Below are 19,624 nucleotides of genomic sequence, written 5' to 3' on the forward strand. Positions count from 1 at the left end.
AAAATTATTTTTTAAATAGGAATTTTCGTTTGCTAAAGTACAATTTAATTTTTATATATTAAGTACCTACTAAATGAAATTCACATACCCAGCAACTACACCTCATGGAATAATTTCTCCTGCTCTTCCCTTAACTGTCAGCCTTCCCCAGTGTTCTACCCTTGCCTTCTTTTTGCCTACCAATTGTACACTAGAGATTTTTAAATCTCTATCTCTTTCCTGAGCACCATAACCATATCATTATCAGGTTACTTAAATCACCACATATTTCTACATCAAATTCAAAATATTTAAAACCAAAGTCATGATCCATACTCTTTAGTTTGGGATTCCAAGAAGCTTTGTCATGTTGACTATCTAGATCAGACTAGGTCTGGCCTGAACCTAGGCTACACCACATGTATGTGTGCCCAAAATGAATTATCAACTGCACTGGGTAGGGAGTGGGGGGGCATCTGCCTTTGCCTAGCTCCTCTTCCTTGTAGGGGGACAGAACAACTTCAGGCCTATCAATGTGTATCTTGAAACAGTGTTAGGAAGGTCACATTAAAGTGAGGCCCTAGAAAATGAAAATCTCCAGAAATCCTTGAGTCAACTGGCCTCCTTTCAGTGTAGTCAGCCAAGGAATGACAGCTTGGAATTGAGGGGAATCTATATGCCTCATTTGGTGTAGAAGAACCAAAGGGCAATTAGTCTCAGACTCATTTGGTAACAAAATGTAAACCTTAAAATGTTAAGCCATTAAGTGTTCTCAAAAGTATTTTTATTTATTAAAAGACACTGGTATTTACCTACAGAATGGGAGAAAATATTTGAAAATCCTTTATCTGATAAGGGTCTAGTATCTAGAACATATAAAGAACACTTACAACTCAACAATAAAAAGACAAATAACCTAACTTTTAAATGAGCAAAGGATCTGAGTAGACATTTCTCCAAAGAAGATATACAAAGGGCCAATAAGCTCCATTACAAAATCACAATGAGATACAACTTCACACCCAAAAAGATGGATGATAGTAAGTGTTGGTAAGAATATAGACAAATCAGAACACTCATACACTGCTGCTGGGAATGTAAAACTATTCAACCACTTTGGAAAACAGTCTATCAATTCCTCTAATGACCAACCATAGAGTTACCTTATAACCCTTCAATTTTACTTCTAGGTATACATTCAAGAGAAATGAAAACATATATCCACACAAAAGCTTGTACCTGGGTGTTTATGGCAGCTTTATTCATAATAGTCCAAAGGCAGAAATAACCCAAATGGCCATGAACACAATAGAATATTGTTTGGCCATGAAAAGGAAAGAAGTACTGATACCTTGAAAACATAATGCTAAGTAAAAGAAGTTAGTCACAAAAGACTACATATTATATGATTTTATTCATATAAAATGTCCAGGAAATCTACTGAGATGGAAAGCGGATTAGTGGTTTCTTGGGGCCAGATAGTGGGATGGAGGAATAAGGGGATAATAGTAATGGTTAAAGGGTACAGGGTTTGTTTTTAAGGTGATAAAAATGTTCTAAAATTGACTGGGGTGATAATGGCACATATTTGTGAATATACTAAAAAACGCTGAAATTTATACTCTAAATAGGTGAACTGTACCTCAATAAAGCTGTTTTTAAAAGTCCACCACAAAAAAAGTATTAAACATACAGTTACCATGTAACCGATTAATTCTTTTTCCACTTATAGGTACATACCCAAGAAAACTGAAAACATATATCCATACAAAGACTTGTACACGAACACTCATAGCACTATTATTCATCCAAATGCCCATAAACTGATGAATTAGAAAATAAAATGTGGTATATCCTTATAATGGGATATTATTCAGCCATAAATAAGGAACAAGGTACTGATAAATGCTGTAACATAGATGAATCTTGAAAATATTATAAGTGAAAGCAGCTAGACACAAAAAGGCCACATACTGTATGATACAATTTCTATGAAATGGCCACTTATTAATAAGCAAACCTAAAAACACAGAAAGTAGATTAGTAATTTCCAGGAGCTGAAGGGTGAGATGGGGGGAATGGTAAGTGACTGCTAAGGGGGTGATGAAAAATGTTCCTAAAAATGTTCCTGAATGTTCCTAAATTAGGGGTCAACGGCTGCACAACCTTCTGAGTATACTAAAAGTCACTGAATTCACACTTTAGCAAGGTGAATTTTATAAAATGTGAATTATAGCTTAATTTTAAAAAGATGTTGGTATTTACAAAATAGTCAAAAGATTAGTTTTGTAGGGGAAAAAACTCATTTTTAAACACTTATTTCTCATATATACATTTTAACCCAAAATATAAAACAAAAATGAATAAAAAATGAAAGTCATTTTCTGGAAAAAGTATTTATCTTTAGAACACTGGAAAGATTATGAGCAGAGTGTTCACAGAAATCTTTTCCCCATCTTGAAAAAGTGATCTTTGGTTAACTCTCCAACTCTGTTCCACTAGGATAAAGGTAAGAATGTCAACTGTATTACTAGGTAACATTGCTTAGGGTAAAAATGGTATCTGATTGAGAAATTGCATCTGGACTGGGAGGAACTATACGCACACTATAAGTAAATAAATACCAGAAAAGGCACCATATTTTGGGCTTCCCTGACTCTTGTAATTAGGCATATCCCTTGTGGGGACCCTGGAAGCTGCGCCTATGTGTTATTACAAAAGATACTGGATCTCATCTCCTTGTATCTGAGCTGTCCCCAGACTACTATATAAGCTACTACATGGACTTCTGTGAGGACTGCTCCTGCTGAAGAGGAATATCTGATCCTGCTCTACTGTATACCTGCTGTATACCTAATCAGCTGTATACCTGCTGTTTAGTTGAACCTAAGAAGAACCCCGGGTGGGTAAGAGCTAAATTATAGATTCTTAGAAGAAAACACAGGGAGAAACCTTCATGACACTGCATTTAATAATGAATTCTTGGATATGACACAAAAGCAAAGGCAATAAAAACAACAACAACAAAAGATAAACTGGACTACATAAAAATTTAAAACTTTTCTGCATCAAAGGACACTATCAACAGAATGAAAAGGTAACCCACAAAATAGGAGAAAATATTTGCAAACCATATATCTGATAAGGGGTTAATATCTAGAATATATAAAGAACTCCTATAACTGAACAACAAAAAAATAAACAACCTGATTTTTTAAATGTGCAAAGAACTTGAAAAGACACTTCTCAAAAGAAGATATAAAAATGGTTAATAAGCATATGAAAAGATGCTCAACATCATTGGCCATTAGGGAAATACAAATCAAAACCACAAGGAGAGAGAGGAGCTTCAAGATGGTGGAGGAGTAAGACGTGGAGATCACGTTCCTCCCCACAAATACATCAGAAATACATCTACATGTGTAACAACTCCTACAGAACACCTACTGAACGCTGGCAGAAGAACTCAGACCTCCCAAAAGGCAAGAAACTCCCCACGTACCTGGTCTGAGCTGTGTGTATGACAGGCTCTTGGTGCTCCAGCCAGGCATCAGGGCTGTGCCTCTGAGGTGGGAGAGCCAAGTTCAGGACACTGGTCCACAAGAGACCGCCCAGCTCCATGTAATATCAAATGGTGAAAATCTCCCAGAGATCTCCATCTCAACGCCAAGACCCAGCTCCACTCAATGACCAGCAAGCTACAGTGCTCGACACCCTATGCCAAACAACTAGCAGGACAGGAACACACCCCCACCCATTAGCAGAGAGGCTGCCTAAAATCATCATAAGGCCACAGACACCCCAAAACACACCACCAGACGTGGACCTGCGCACCAGAAAGACAAGATCCAGCCTCATCCACCAGAACACAGGCACTAGTCCCCTCAACCAGGACGCTTACACAACCCACTGAACCAACCTTAGCCACTGGGGACAGACACCAAAAACAACGGGAACTACGAACCTGTAGCCTGCGAAAATGAGACCCCAAACACAGTAAGTTAAGCAAAATGAGAAGAGAGAGAAACACACTGCAGATGAAGGAGCAAGGTAAAAACACACTAGACCTAACAAATGAAGAGGAAATAGGCAGTCTACCTGAAAAAGAATTCCGAATAATGATAGTAAAGACGATCCAAACTCTCGGAAATAGAATGGAAAAAATACAAGAAACGTTTAACAAGGACCTAGAAGAACTAAGCAGGAAACAAGCAACGATTAACAACACAAAAAATGAAATTAAAAATACTCTAGAAGGGATCAATAGCAGAATAACTGAGGCAGAAGAATGGATAAGTGACCTGGAAGGTAAAGTAGTGGAAATAGCTACTGCAGAGCAGAATAAAGAAAAAAGAATGAAAAGAATTGAGGACAGTCTCAGAGACTTCTGGGACAACATTAAACTCACCAACATTCGAATTATAGGGGTCCCAGAAGAAGAATAGAAAAAGAAACGGACTGGGAAAATATGTGAAGAGATTATAGTTGAAAACTTCACTAATATGAGCAAGGAAATAGTTAATCAAGTCCAGGAAGCACAAAGAGTCCCATACAGGATAAATTCAAGGAGAAACACGCCAAGACACATATTAATCAAACTGTCAAAAATTAAATAAAAGAAAACATATTAAAAGCAGCAAGGGAAAAACAACAAATAATGCAAAAGGGAATCCACATAAGGTTAACAGCTGATCTTTCAGCAGAAACTCTGCAAGCCAGTAGGGAGTGGCAGGACATATATAAAGTGATGAAGGGGAAAAACCTACAACATAGATTACTCTACCCAGCAAGGATCTCATTCAGATTTGATGGACAAATCAAAACCTATACAGACAAGCAAAAGCTAAGAGAATTCAGTACCACCAAACCAGCTTTACAACAAATGCTAAAGGAACTTCTCTAGGCAGAAAACACAAGAGAAGAAAAACACCTACAATAACAAACCCAAAACAATTTAGAAAATGGTAATAGGACCATACATATTGATAACTACCTTAAATGTAAATGGATTAAAGACTCCAACCAAAAGACACAGACTGGCTGAATGGATACAAAAACAAGACACGAATATATGCTGTCTACAAGAGGCCCACTTAGGACCTAGGGACACATATAGAGTGAAAGTGAGGGGAGGGAAAAAGATATTCCACGCAAATGGAAATCAAAAGAAATCTGGAGTAGCAATTCTCATATCAGACAAAATAGACTTTAAAATCAAGATTATTACAAGAGACAAAGAAGGACACTACATAACGATGAAGGGATCAATCCAAAAAGAAGATATAACAATAGTAAATATTTATGCACCCAACATAGGAGCACCTCAATACATAAGGCAAATGCTAACCGCCATAAAAGGGGAAATCAACAGTAACACATTCATAGTAGGGGACTTTAACACCCCACTTTCACCCATGGACAGATCATCCAAAATGAAAACAAATAAGGAAACACAAGCTTTAAATGATACATTAAACAAGATGGACTTAATTGATATTTATAGGACATTCCATCCAAAAACAACAGAATACACTTTCTTCTCAAGTACTCATGGAACATTCTCCAGGACAGATCATATCTTGGGTCACAAATCAAGCCTTGGTAAATTTAAGAAAATTGAAATCATATCAAGTATCTTTGCCGACCACAATGCTATGAAACTAGATATCAACTACAGGAAAAAATCTGTAAAAAATACAAACACATGGAAGCTAAACAATACACTACTTAATAACCAAGAGATCACTGAAGAAATCAAAGAGGAAATCAAAAAATACCTAGAAACAAATGACAATGAAAACACAAGACCCAAAACCTATGCGATGCCACAAAAGCAGTTCTAAGAGGGAAGTTTAGAGCAATACAATCCTACCTTAAGAAACAGGAAACATCTTAAATAAACAACCTAACCTTACACCTAAAGCAATTAGTGAAAGAAGAACAAAAAAACCCCAAAGTTAGCAGAAGGAAAGAAATCATAAAGAGCAGATCAGAAATAAATGAAAAAGAAATGAAGGAAACAATAGCAAAGATCAGTAAAACTAAAAGCTGGTTCTTTGAGAAGATAAACAAAATTGATAAACCATTAGCCAGTCTCATCCAGAAAAAAAGGGAGAAGGCTCAAATCAATAGAATTAGAAATGAAAAAGGAGAAGTAACAACTGAGACTGCAGAAATACAAAGTGTCATGAGAGATTACTACAAGCAACTATATGCCAATAAAAAGGAAAATCTGGAAGAAATAGACAAATTCTTAGAAATGCACAACCTTTCGAGACTGAGCCAGGAAGAAATAGAAAATATGAACAGACCAATCACAAGTACTGAAAGTGAAACTGTGATTAAAAATCTTCCAACAGACAAGAGCTCAGGACCAGATGGCTTCACAGGCGAATTCTATCAAACATTTAGAGAAGAGCTAACACCTATCCTTCTCAAACTCTTCCAAAATATAGCAGAGGGAGGAACACTCCCAAACTCATTCTACGAGGCCACCATCACCCTGATACCAAAACCAGACAAAGATGTCACAAAGAAAGAAAACTATAGGCCAATATCACTGATGAACATAGATGCAAAAATCCTCAACAAAATACATGCAAACAGAATCCAACAGCACATTAAAAGCATCATACACCATGATCAAGTGGGGTTTATCCCACGAATGCAAGGATTCTTCAATATACACAAATCAATCAATGTGATACAACATATTAACAAATTGAAGGAGAAAAACCATATGATCATCTCAATAGATGCAGAGAAAGCTTTCGACAAACTTCAATACCCATTTATGATAAAAACCCTCCAGAAACTAGGCATAGAGGGAACTTACCTCAACATAATAAAGGACATATATGACAAACCCACAGCCAATGTCGTCCTCAATGGTGAAAAACTGAAACCATTTCCACTAAGATCAGGCACAAGACAAGGTTGCCCACTCTCACCACTCTTATTCAACATAGTTTTGGAAGTTTTAGCCACAGCAATCAGAGAGGAAAAAGAAATAAAAGGAATCCAAATCGGAAAAGAAGAAGTAAAGCTGTCACTGTTTGCAGATGACATGATACTATACATAGAGAATCCTCAAGATGCTACCAGAAAACTACTAGAGCTAATCAATGAACTTCATAAAGTAGCAGGATACAAAATTAAATGCACAGAAATCTCTGGCATTGCTATACACTAGTGACGAAAAATCTGAAAGAGAAATTAAGGAAACACTCCCATTTACCATTGCAACAAAAAGAATAAAATACCTAGGAATAAACCTACCTAAGGAGACAAAAGACCTGTATGCAGAAAATTATAAGACACTGATGAAAGAAATTAAAGATGATACAGACAGATGGAGAGATATACCAATTCCTTGGATTGGAAGAATCAACATTGTGAAAATGACTATGCTACCCAAAGCAATCTACAGATTCAGTGCAATCCCTATCAAACTACCACTGGCATTTTTCACAGAACTAGTACCAAAAATTGCACAATTTGTATGGAAACACAAGAGTCCAAATAGCCAAAGCAATCTTGAGAAAGAAAAACAGGAGCTGAAGGAATCAAGCTCCCTGACTTCAGACTATACTACAAAGCTACAGTAATCAAGACAGTATGGTACTAGCACAAAAACAGAAATATAGAACAATGGTACAGGATAGAAAGCTCAGAGATAAACCCACGCACATATGGTCACCTTACCTTCGATAAAGAAGGCAAGAATATACAGTGGAGAAAACACAGCCTCTTCAATAAGTGGCGCTAGGAAAACTGGACAGCTACATGTAAAAGAATGAAATTAGAACACTTCCTAACACCATACACAAAAATAAACTCCAAATGGATTAAAGACCTAAATGTAAGGCCAGACACTATCAAACTCTTAGAGGAAAACATAGGCAGAACACTCTATGACATAAATCACAGCAAGATCCTTTTTGACCCACCTCTTAGGTAAATGGAAATAAAACCAAAAATAAACAAATGGGACCTAATGAAACTTAAAAGCTTTTGCACAGGAAAGGAAACCATAAAGAAGACGAAAAGACAACCCTCAGAATGGGAGAAAATATTTGCAAATGAAGCAACTGACAAAGGATTAATCTCCAAAATTTACAAGCAGCTCATGCAGCTCAATATCAAAAAAACAAACAATGCAATCCAAAAATGGGCAGAAGATCTATATAGACATTTCTCCAAAGAAGATACACAGATTGCCAACAAACACATAAAAGAATGCTCAACTTCATTTGTCATTAGAGAAATGAAAATCAAAACTACAATGAGATATCATCTCACACCAGTCAGAATGGCCATCACAAAAAATCTACAAACAATAAATGCTGGAGAGGGTGTGGAGAAATGGGAATCCTGTTGCACTGTTGGTGGGAATTGATACAGCCACAATGGAGAACATTATGGAGGTTCCTTAAAAAACTAAAAATAGCACTACCATACAACCCAGCAATCCCACTACTGGGCATATACCCTGAGGAAACCATAATTCAAAAAGAGTCATGTACCACAACGGTCACTGCTGCTCTATTTACAATAGCCAGGACATGCTCTATTTACAATAGCCAGGACATGGAAGCAACCTAAGTGTGCATCATCAGATAAATGGATAAAGAAGATGTGGCACATATATACAATGGAATATTACTCAGCCATAAAAAGTAACGAAATTGAGTTATTTGGAGTGAGGTGGATGGACCTAGAGTCTGCCATACAGAGTGATGTCAGAAAGAGAAAAACAATTACTGTATGCTAACACATATATATGGAATCTAAAAAAAAAAAAATGGTCATGAAGAACCTAAGGGAAAGACGGGAATAAAGATGCAGACCTACTAGAGAATGGACTTGAGGATACGGGGAGGGGGAAGGGTAAACTGGCACAAAGTGAGAGAGTGGCATGGACATATATACACTACCAAATGTAAAACCGATAGCTAGTGGGAAGCAGCCGCATAGCACAGGGAGATCAGCTCGGTGCTTTGTGACCACCTAGAGGGGGGTGGGCGGGAGGGAGATGCAAGAGGGAAGAGATACGGGAATGTGTGTGTATGTATGGCTGATTCACTTTGTTGTAGAGCAGAGGCTAGCACACAATTGTCAAGCAATTATACTCCAATAAAGGTGTTAAAAAAAAAACCACAAGGAGATACCATCTCACATCTATTATTTTAAAAAAAACACAGAAAGTAACAAGTGTTAGCAAAGATGTAGAGAAATTGGAACCTTTGTAAATTGTGGTGCGAATGTAAAATAGTGCAACTGACATGGAAAACAGTATGGTGGCTCCTCAAAAAGGTAAAAAGAGAATTACTATAGAATCTAGCAATTCCACTTCAAGTAATATACCCAAAAGAATTGAAAGCAGGGTCACAAAGAGATATTTTTACACCCATATTCATAGCAGCATTATTCACAATAGCCAAAAGATGGAAGCAACCAAATGCCCATAGACAGAAGAATGGATAAACAAAATGTGGTATATTCACACAATGTAATATTATTTAGCCTTTAAAAAGGAAGTATATTCTGACACATGCTACAACATAGATAAACCTTGAAGACATTATGCTAAGTGAAATAAGTCAGTCACAAAAAAGACAAATACTGTATGATTCCATTTATATGAAGTACCTAGAACAATCAGATTCATAGAGACAGAAAGTAGAATGGTGGTAACAAGGGACTGGGGGAAGAAAGAATGGGGAGTTACTGTTTAATGGGTATGAAATTTCAGTTTTGCAAGATGAAAAATTTCTTAGTATGGTTGGTGGTGATGGTTGCACAACAATGTGAATGTACTTGAACTGCACGTTTAAAAATGGTTAAAATGGGGCTTCCCTGGTGGCACAGTGGTTGAGGGTCTGCCTGCCGATGCAGGGGACACGGGTTCGTGCCCCGGTCCAGGAAGATCCCACATGCCGTGGAGCGGCTGGGCCCGTGAGCCATGGCAGCTGAGCCTGCGCGTCCGGAGCCTGTGCTCCGCAACGGGAGAGGCCACAACAGTGAGAGGCCCGCGTACCACAAAAAAAAAAAAAAAAGGTTAAAATGGTAAATTTTATGTTATATATATTTTGCCACAATAAAAAAAATTTTTAAAGAAGACAGAAATCTTTCTTTCATGTATACCAGTATATAGAGTACTTCCAGTGAAAGTATGTTTATGCAACAGAAATTACAGACATTATTGTCTATGTGCGATGTTCCCCTGGTCTAAGAGAAATAGAATAATGGGAAGAACAGGGAGCCAGAAAATAGATACTACCAGTGCCAAATGCTAATAACACTTACCATTAAACTAGCTGTTTGTGAAGACGGAGTACTTGTTAACAGGCCTCTGCTTTTCTTATCAGAAGTACTGGAATGTGTGTTCTATCAGTATTTTGTGAAATAGGGAATTGAATAGCAGAAAGAAATAAAATACCTTAATACAGTACAAACAAAATTTTAATAGTATACTAGATCATATGTCATAGTAATAAAATCTTAATATGCTAATTAAATTTTAAAACACTAGACAGGAAACTAAAGAATTTTTTGGCTTGAGCTAGGTCAAACAACCTCCAAGAGAACTCTATGTGGTAAAAATTATATATCTCTTTGAATAGGTGTCATTACATGCTGCAAAGCCTGGAACCCAAATTCATAAAACCTGAACATCACAGGGAAGTTGTGTTAGGTTTCTTTTTTCTTTCTTTCGTCTTTTCTTTCTTGAACTCTTTCTTTCTGGCTTAAAATCTCTTAAACTAGTTGTTCAAGACATAATCTGGAATATTTATTAGGAAGATTTTATCAAAAAAATTATAAGTAAATTTACCTAGTACACTAAATATGTTAGTTCTCTAATTTATTACCTATATGATCTTTTAATTTGTTCATCTGAACAATAGGGATTATTCTACCCTAGGAATTGCCATGCAAAGGTTACAAATAATACATGCTGTTCCACTGCAAGGAGTGCAGTTAGCTGATACTGCCCAGCTGCAACACCTTTAGAATCTGCTTCAGCTTTCAGGTTGAGGCCATCATCTTCTAGGGCAAGCCTCAGCCAACATCTAAGCATAGCAGACCAACATAATATTCCTGTAATGGACAATCTTTGCTCCAGACCTCCCCACTGGGAGAGCCTTTGTCAGATCTGCATTGAAGACTGAGGCTATTCCAGCCCAATCTTTCTTCCTCCCTGCTTTCCTTTCTCAGGTATTACCCCCTCCAATATGCCATTTGAACGCTTTTTTTTTTTTTTTTTTTGCGTTATTAGGGCCTCTCACTGTTGTGGCCTCTCCCGTTGCGGAGCACAGGCTCCGGACACACAGGCTCAGCGGCCATGGCTCACGGGCCCAGCCGGTCCGCGGCATGTGGGATCTTCCCGGACCGGGGCACGAACCCGTGTCCCCTGCATCGGCAGGCGGACTCTCGACCACTGCGCCACCAGGGAAGCCCTGAACTCTTAATTCTGCCGGAATAATCTCTTCCCAGTGGTCTCAAGTGACACAATTGTCAACAGTCAATCCATTTAAAAAACATCCGCCTGGGGCTTCCCTGGTGGCGCAGTGGTCGAGAGTCCGCCTGCCGATGCAGGGCACATGGGTTCCTGCCCCGGTACAGGAAGATCCCACATGCCGCGGAGCGGCTGGCCCCGTGAGCCATGGCCGCTGAGCCTGCGCGTCCGGAGCCTGTGCTCCGCAACGGGAGACGCCGCAACAGTGAGAGGCCCGCATACCGCAAAAAAAAAAAAAAAAAAATCTGCCTGTATATAGCTGTAAGTACATAGATTCTCCGCATTTTTTCCTAGATTTGCTAAGACATTAATGCATACCTAAATTTTCCTAATAAGTACATTTTCTTTTTATAGTCTTTTCAAGAATTAGTTAATAAAAGGCCAGTGCTTACCAACGGAGGTTTGAGGGGCTGAGGCAGCAGAACTTTAGCAACTGATCTACCTGCACTGCTTTCTACAACAGACCTCTGGTGAGATGATGGAACCTTGATATTTAGGTGATGAGAGCTTAATGTTGTTTGAGAACTTGTATCTCTAGGTTCAGGATCTTTTTCAGGCTGAAACAAATTCAGAATCATAAAACACATTTTACAATGCTATAAAAACATTTGTATCATGTCTCAGATGTCCTATTTTTGTTTTATATATATTTGTGTTATAATTGTTATAATTAAAATGGGATCTATATTTCTATCTATAATTCCCTCAACTTGAAAGAAAGTTTTAAACTTAAAAAGCTTTTTTTAAAAAAGTAAGGTTTTTAATATATTTAAGGAAAAAAAATCTGTTGAAAGACAAAATAGTCTGAAATATACTCAGCTCAAAAAATTGTCCTACCACATTTAAGGTAACATCTCCCAAATAGTGTTTTGTGAAAAGAAAAATGATAATAAGATCTATTTATTTGTCACTATTTAAAACTAAATTTTAGAGAAAACATTAAATATATTTATATAAATATCTTTATTATGCAATAATCTTCATTTAAAAAATAAAAAGTCCTTTCTAAGACATCAGGAAGCTGCAACTACAAGAAAGTGTATTGCGGGCTTCCCTGGGGGCGCAGTGGTTGAGAGTCCACCTGCCGATGCAGGGGACACGGGTTCGTGCCCCGGTCCGGGAAGATCCCACATGCCGTGGAGCGGCTGGGCCCGTGAGCCATGGCCGATGAGCCTGTGCGTCTGGAGCCTGTGCTCTGCAATGGGAGAGGCCACAACAGTGAGAGGCCCGCGTACCACCAAAAAACAAAAACAAAAACAACCAAACAAACAAAAAAGGAAAGTGTATTGCTTTACCAACTAGTCCCTGCACTGAAAACTGTTCAGTGACTGCTTGTCCTAAGTTATGTGACTTGTCTTAGGCTTTCAAGATGTGTTTATAATAATATTCAGGGACTTCCCTGGTGGTTAAGAATCCACCTGCCAATGAAGGGGACATGGGTTCAAGCCCTGGTCCGGGAAGATCCCACATGCCGTGGAGCAGCTAAGCCCATGCGCTACAACTACTGAGCCTGCACTCTAGAGCCCACGAGCCACAACTACTGAGTCCGTGTGCCACAACTACTGAAGCCCACATGCCTAGAGCCCATGCTACGCAATAAAGACAAGCCACCGCAATGAGAAGCCCGTGCACTGCAACGAAGAGTAGCCCCTGCTTGCTGCAACTAGAGAAAGCCCGTGCGCGGCAACGAAGACCCAACACAGCCAAAAATAAATAAATAAATAAATTAAAATAAAAAAATAAATAAAGTAGAATAATATTCAAAGTTTAAATATATTCAACATAACTGAGGAGAATGCAATTTGAGAATGACAAGATTTTGAGTTGAGGGTAAGGGGATAAAGAGGATGATAAAGAAAGAGGAGGGGAGGAAAGTAGAAGAGGTATAAGGTATTGATATAGTCCAAGCAAAGGAAAGAACAAAGGTATGGAGCAAAGAGTGAGGTACTTACTGTCAACTATTAACTCCTTTCTTTCACTGAAAATTTCACACCTTGCATACAGCCTTTTCTCTCACTCCTGTCATCATTCTCAGCAATTTCATCATCCAAGGGAATAACCCAGCCAACCAACTGGTCTCTAAGTTGCTTGATCTCTGCATTTCCAATAACCTTTTCCCCTCATGGCATTTCATTCACTCTATGATCAAACTTAGCCCTTGCCATCAATAGAAACTACAGAATCAATCAATTCAAATAGCTTCCTATATTTGTCCAACCCCTGCACAATTATCTTCAGGAAATAAACTTCCCTGTCATTGAAATCTCCAATTTACTGATCCTACAATGTTATCTCATCCATGATCTTTCTCCTGTCTTATTCCTTCCTTATCTACCACCAACCATCATTATAACTACTTTCTTAACGCTTTCTCCTCCTATCACAGATGCCTGACAAATCCCCAGCCTGATGAACCCTAACATCAATATCCACTGTACCACGAGTGCAATTAAGTGTTGGAGAAAATTATACAATGTGGCATACCAACAGCACCACAAACTCAAAAGGAGTAGCCACAGATTGGCACCTCTTCTACACTTCTCTAGCTTCTCATGACTATTTCAAAATCACCCAATTTTCCTTAAGCCTCTAGCCTCCTTCCTTCTACCATCTGCAGCTGACATCTTTGGCTCATCCTTCCCTGCAACAATAAAAGACATCAAACAGCATCCAACTACTCACTCGAGACTCATAATTTTGGGGGCCCAGTGCAAATTAAAATTGTGGGGCCCCAATGTTTAAAAGCTATTTAAAATGTCAAGATAGTGAAAACAGAGCATTAAATGAAGCATGGGGTCCTTCCAAGCACAATACCCGCCCTGCTACCACTGTATCTACAAGTATATCACAAGAGAAATCTCCCTCCTCTTTTAAATGCCAGTTCCTCCACTGGTATTCTGGATCTCATCCTTCCTCATCTTTTCAAGGACTTCTCTCCTCCATATAATAGTATAGGGAGGCTTTTTGTTTTTATTTTTTAAAATAGCTTTATTGAGATATAAATCACCATAAAATTCACCCATTTAAAGAGTAAAATTCAGTGGTTTTTAATACATTCACAGGGTTGCACAATCATCACCACAGCCTATTTTAGAACATTTTTGTCCCCACTAAAAGAAACCCCATAACCATTAGCAGTCAATCTCCATTCCATCCCCATCAGCCCTAAGTAACTACTAATCTATGGCTGTCTTTATATATTTGCCTATCTTGGACACTTCTTATAAATGAGGTCATATAATATGTGGCCTTTTGTGACTGGCTTATTTCACAGTGCATAGTTTTTTCAAGGTTCATCCAAGTTGTTGCATGTATCAGTGCTTCATTGGTTTTTATTGCCAAATAATATTCTACTGTATGGATATACCACATTTTATTTACCTATTCATCAGGAGATGGACACTGGTGTTGTTTCCACTTTTTGCCTGTTGTGAATAAATGCTGTCAAGAACATTCATGTATAAGTTTTTGTAAGGATGTATGCTTTTATTTCTCCTGGGTATAAACCTAAGAGTAGAATTGCTGAGTCCTACGGTAACTCCACGTTTAAAATTTTGAAGAACTGCCAAATTGTTTTACAAATCAGCTGTACTATTCTACATTCACACCACAATGTTTGAAGGTTCTCATTTCTCCACATCACCACCAACATTTATTATTGTCTGTCTTGTTTTTCTTTTTTTGGCCGTGCTGTGCAGCTTGCAGAATTGTAGTTCCCTGACCAGGGAATGAACCCGGGCCACAGCAGTGAAAGTGCCGAGTCCTAACCACTGGACCACCATGGAATTCCCTTATCTGTCTTTTTGATTATAGTCATCCTAGTGGATATGAAGTCATACCTCATTGTGGTTTTGATTTGCATTTCCCTAATGACTAAGGATATTGAGCATCTTTTCATGTACTTATTGGCCATCTGTATATCTTCTTCAAAATAATATAAGGAAGTTCTCATAGACCAGCATCCCAGAAATGGTAAAGCTATAGTCAGAAAGAGAAACTTAGGAACACAGCTTTTGAGAAGGGGCAGAACATGCAAGAGCATAAGAAGTGGCATTTAATGTAACATGTGACACACAAATTATAAGATGCTTGATTTGTATAGAAAGGTGTGCGTGTGTGTGTTTGTGTGTGTGTGTGTGTGTGTGTGTGAGAGAGAGAGAGAGAGAGAGAGAGAGAGAGAGAGAGAGAGAGAGATGATGGAGTATGAAACTGAGACAGCATGCATGGAAACAGGAAAGGGAAATGTAACCAGGAGGAAGCAAAGAAGCATGGAAAAGAAAACATAGAAGTATGTGGAAGATTTTTCATTGCTTTAGGTTAAAAAAGTGAAATTCAGGTCAACTTCAACTAGATCTCTATGTCACAGGGAGCTCCAGTTGCCTACTGAGTTACACTCAACTATTCCCTCTTCTTTCCTTCTATTATTCCCATTAGCCCTCAAAAATGGTCCCACATATCCCATCTTTAAAACAAAACAGAATAAATTTCCTCTGACCCTGCCTCTCCCTCTAGTTACTGTTCTTTTCCCCTATTTCCCATCAGAGTTAATCTCTATAGATAATCATTACTTCCTTACTTTATTTTTTTCTTTTTTCCCACCTTTACTGAGGAATAATTGACAAATATAATAATATATATATTTAAAGCATACAAGTGATAATTTGATATACATATACATTGTGGAATGATTACCAAGATCAAGGTAATTAACATATCCATCACCTCACATAGTTAATATTAGTGGAGTGTGCATTGTGAGAAAGCTTAAAATATATTTTCAGCAACTTTTAAAATATACAATACCATATTATTAACTATTATCACCATGCTAATGTCAGACCCTCAGAACTTATTTTTCTTATAACTGAAAGTTTGTACTGTTTAACCTACATCTCACCATTTCCTCATCCCCCAGACCCTGGCAACCACTGTTCTATCCTCTGTAATGAAATTGGCTTTTCCCCCCCACATATAAGCAATACCATACAGTATTTATCTTTCTCTGGTTTATTTCATTTAGCATAATGCCCTATGGGTTCATACAGATTGTCGCAAATGGCAAGATTTCCTTCTTTTTATGGCTGAATAATATGCCATTTTCTACATCTATATCACATTTTCTTTATCCATTCATCCAGTGAAGGACATTTAGGTTGTTTCCATATCTCGTTATTGTGAATAATGCTGCAATGAACATGGGAGTGCAGATAACTCCTCAAGGTACTTATTTCACTTCCTTTGGATACATACCTGGGAGTGAGATTGCTGGATTACATGGTAGTTCTACTTTTAATTTTTTGAGGAACTGCTATATGGTTGTCCATAATGGTTGTACCAATTTACATTCCCGCCAACAGTGTATAAATGTTCCCTTTTCTCCACATCGTTGCCAACATTTGTTAGCTTTGGCTTTTTGATAATAGCCATCCTAACAGGTTCAAGGTGCTATCTCATTGTGGTTTTGATTTGCATTTCCCTTATGATTAGTGATATTGAGCACATTTTCATGTACCTATCGACCACCTGTATATGCTCTTTGGGAAAATGTCTATTCAGGTACTTTGTCCATTTAAAAATTGAATTATTTGCTTTTTGCTCTTGAGTTATATAGGTTCTTTATATATTTTGGATATTAACCCCTTAGAAGATACGTGATTTGCAAATATTTTCACTCGTTCTGTAGGTTACCTTTTAAATTTACTGACTGTTCCTTTTCTATGCATAAGTTCTTTAGTTTGATGTAGTCCCACTTGTTTATTTTAGCTTTTGTTGTGTGTTCTGGTGCCTTATCAAAGAAATCATTGCCAAGACCCATGTCAAGCTTTTTCCCTACGTTTTCTTCTTCGAGTTTTTAGGGTTTCAGGTCTTATATGTAAGTCTTGAATCCATTTCGAGTTAATTTCTGTGACTAATGTAAGATGGGGTTCCAGTTTCATTCCTTTGCATGTGGATATCCAGTTTCCCTATTACCATTTATTGAAGAGACTATCCTTTCCCCATTTTATGTTCTTGGCACCCTTGTCAAAAATCAATTGGCTAGGGCTTCCCTGGTGGAGCAGTGGTTGAGAGTCCACCTGCCGATGCAGGGGACACGGGTTTGTGCCCCGGTCCGGGAGGATCCCACATGCCGCGGAGAGGCTGGGCTCATGGGCCAGGGCCGCTGAGCCTGCGCGTCCAGAGCCTGTGCTCCGCGACGGGAGAAGCCACAGCAGTGATAGACCCGCATACCGCAAAAAAAAAAAAAAAAAAAAATCAATTGGCTATACGTGCGTAGGTTTATGTGTGTGCTCTCTACTGGTCTATGTGCCTCTTTTTATGCCAGTACCATACTGTTTTCATTTCTATAGTTTTGTAATATAAATTGAAAACAAGAAATGTGATGTCTCCAGCTTTTTTCTTTCTCAAGATTGCTTTAGGTATTTCGGTTCTATTGTGGTTTGATACAAATTTTAGAATAGTTTTTCTATTTCTGTGAAAAATGCCATTGGAATTTTGATAGGGATTGCACTGAATCTGTTGATCACTTTGGATAGTATGGACATTTTCACAACACTAATTCTTCCAATCCAAGAATACGGGATATTTTTCCATTTATTTCTGTCTTCTTCAATTACTTTCATCAATGTCTTACAGTTTTCAGTGTACAGGTCTTTTACTTGCTTGGTTAAATTTATCTCTAAGTATTTTATTGTTTTTGATGCTACTGTAAATGGGATTTTAAAAGGAAAAACCTGTTTTACCTCTTATGAGTCTTTCTCCTGTGAGTCTACTTTACTACTCACACAAAACCCGCACCGTCTGGTCACCAAATGTGTGTGGGGGTTTCTCCAGAACAAGCAATTTTCTACAATGCCAGCTAGGCAGCCTACAGTTCAACTCAGTACTAACACTATCTTCCTGGGGATAGTGTCAAATCCCACAGGTTAAGGGCTCAGCCTCACAAGACTGTTCCCATCCTACTTCAGATGACAATTGTGAGTAGTAGGTTACCCACAACTTCTGTCTGATTTGGATACAAATCAGAGGTTCCCATCACCCCCACCTCAGGTTTGATTAATTTGCTAGGGCAGCTTACAGAACTGAGGGAAACACTTACTTACATTTACCAATTTATTAAAGGATATATATGAACAGCCAGATAAAAAAACACATAAGGTGAGGTCGGGGAGAGTTCCAAGTGCAGGAGCTTCTGTGCTCAACCTGGCAGCTCTCTGTACCCTCTACTATTGGGACTTTTATGGAGCTTTCCTCACATAGTCATGATCAATTATTAACTTCATTTCCAGCCCCTCACCCCTCTCTGGAGAAGGGGAGGCTGTGGGCTGAAAATTCCAAGCTTCTAATCATGGCTTCATCTTTCTGGTGACCAGTCCCTATGCCAGAGCCATCCAGAAGCCCATCCAGAGTTGCTTCATTAAAACAAAATATCCACTAGTACTCTTATCACTTAGGAATTTACAAGGTTGTAGGAGTCCTGTGTCAGGGATGAGGTCAAAGACCACATATTAAAACAAAGAGATGCTCCTAGCATTCTTACACTTAGGAAATTATAAGGGTTTAGGAGTTCTGTGCCAGAAACTGGGGGCAGAGACCAGTATATATATTTTTTCTATTATCTCACAGGATTGCCTTCTACTTTCTCTTTCAGATAGTTTTTTGTTAGTGTATAGAAATGAAACCGATTTTTGTATGTTGATTTTGTATCCTACAATTTTATTGAATTTGTTTATTAGTTCTAAAGGTTTTTGGTGGAGTCTTTATGGTTTTCAATATAGGATCAAGTCATCTGTAAACAGAGATAATTTCACTTCTTCCTTTCTTAATTGGATGCCTTTTATTTCTTTTTCTTGCCTAATTACTCTAGCTAGGACTTCCAATACTATGTTGAATAGTATAGTAGAAGTGGCAAGAGTGGGCATCCTTTTCTTATTCTTGATCTTAGAGGAAGGGCTTTGAACTTTTCACCACTGACTATGATGTTAGCTATGCGCTTGTCATATATGGCCTTTATTATGATGAGGTACATTCCTTCTATACCTAATTTAATGAGAGTTTTCATCATGAAATGATGTTGAATTTTGTCAAATGCTTTTTCAACATCTATTGAAATGATCATATGGTTTTTAC

The 19,624-nt window shown here is 38.1% G+C and overlaps 1 protein-coding gene across 1 annotated transcript in view; it reads right to left on the reverse strand.

The window, feature by feature from the left end:
* The window catches only part of MEIKIN (meiotic kinetochore factor), a 123,608-nt gene that overhangs the window by 54,132 nt on the left and 49,852 nt on the right, over positions 1-19,624 (reverse strand). Inside the window, exons 9-10 of the mRNA XM_089909288.1 lie at positions 11,890-12,054; positions 10,288-10,368 (exon numbers count right to left, since the gene is read on the reverse strand). Of these exons, the coding sequence (XP_089765414.1) occupies positions 10,288-10,368; positions 11,890-12,054 (246 nt within the window). The remainder of the gene's footprint in view (positions 1-10,287; positions 10,369-11,889; positions 12,055-19,624) is intronic.

Source organism: Delphinapterus leucas, chromosome 3 (assembly GCF_059928025.1).
Source record: "Delphinapterus leucas isolate spDelLeu-1000000601 "Yukka" chromosome 3, BTC_Dleu_Yukka2, whole genome shotgun sequence".
Classification (NCBI taxonomy): Eukaryota; Metazoa; Chordata; class Mammalia; order Artiodactyla; family Monodontidae; genus Delphinapterus; species Delphinapterus leucas.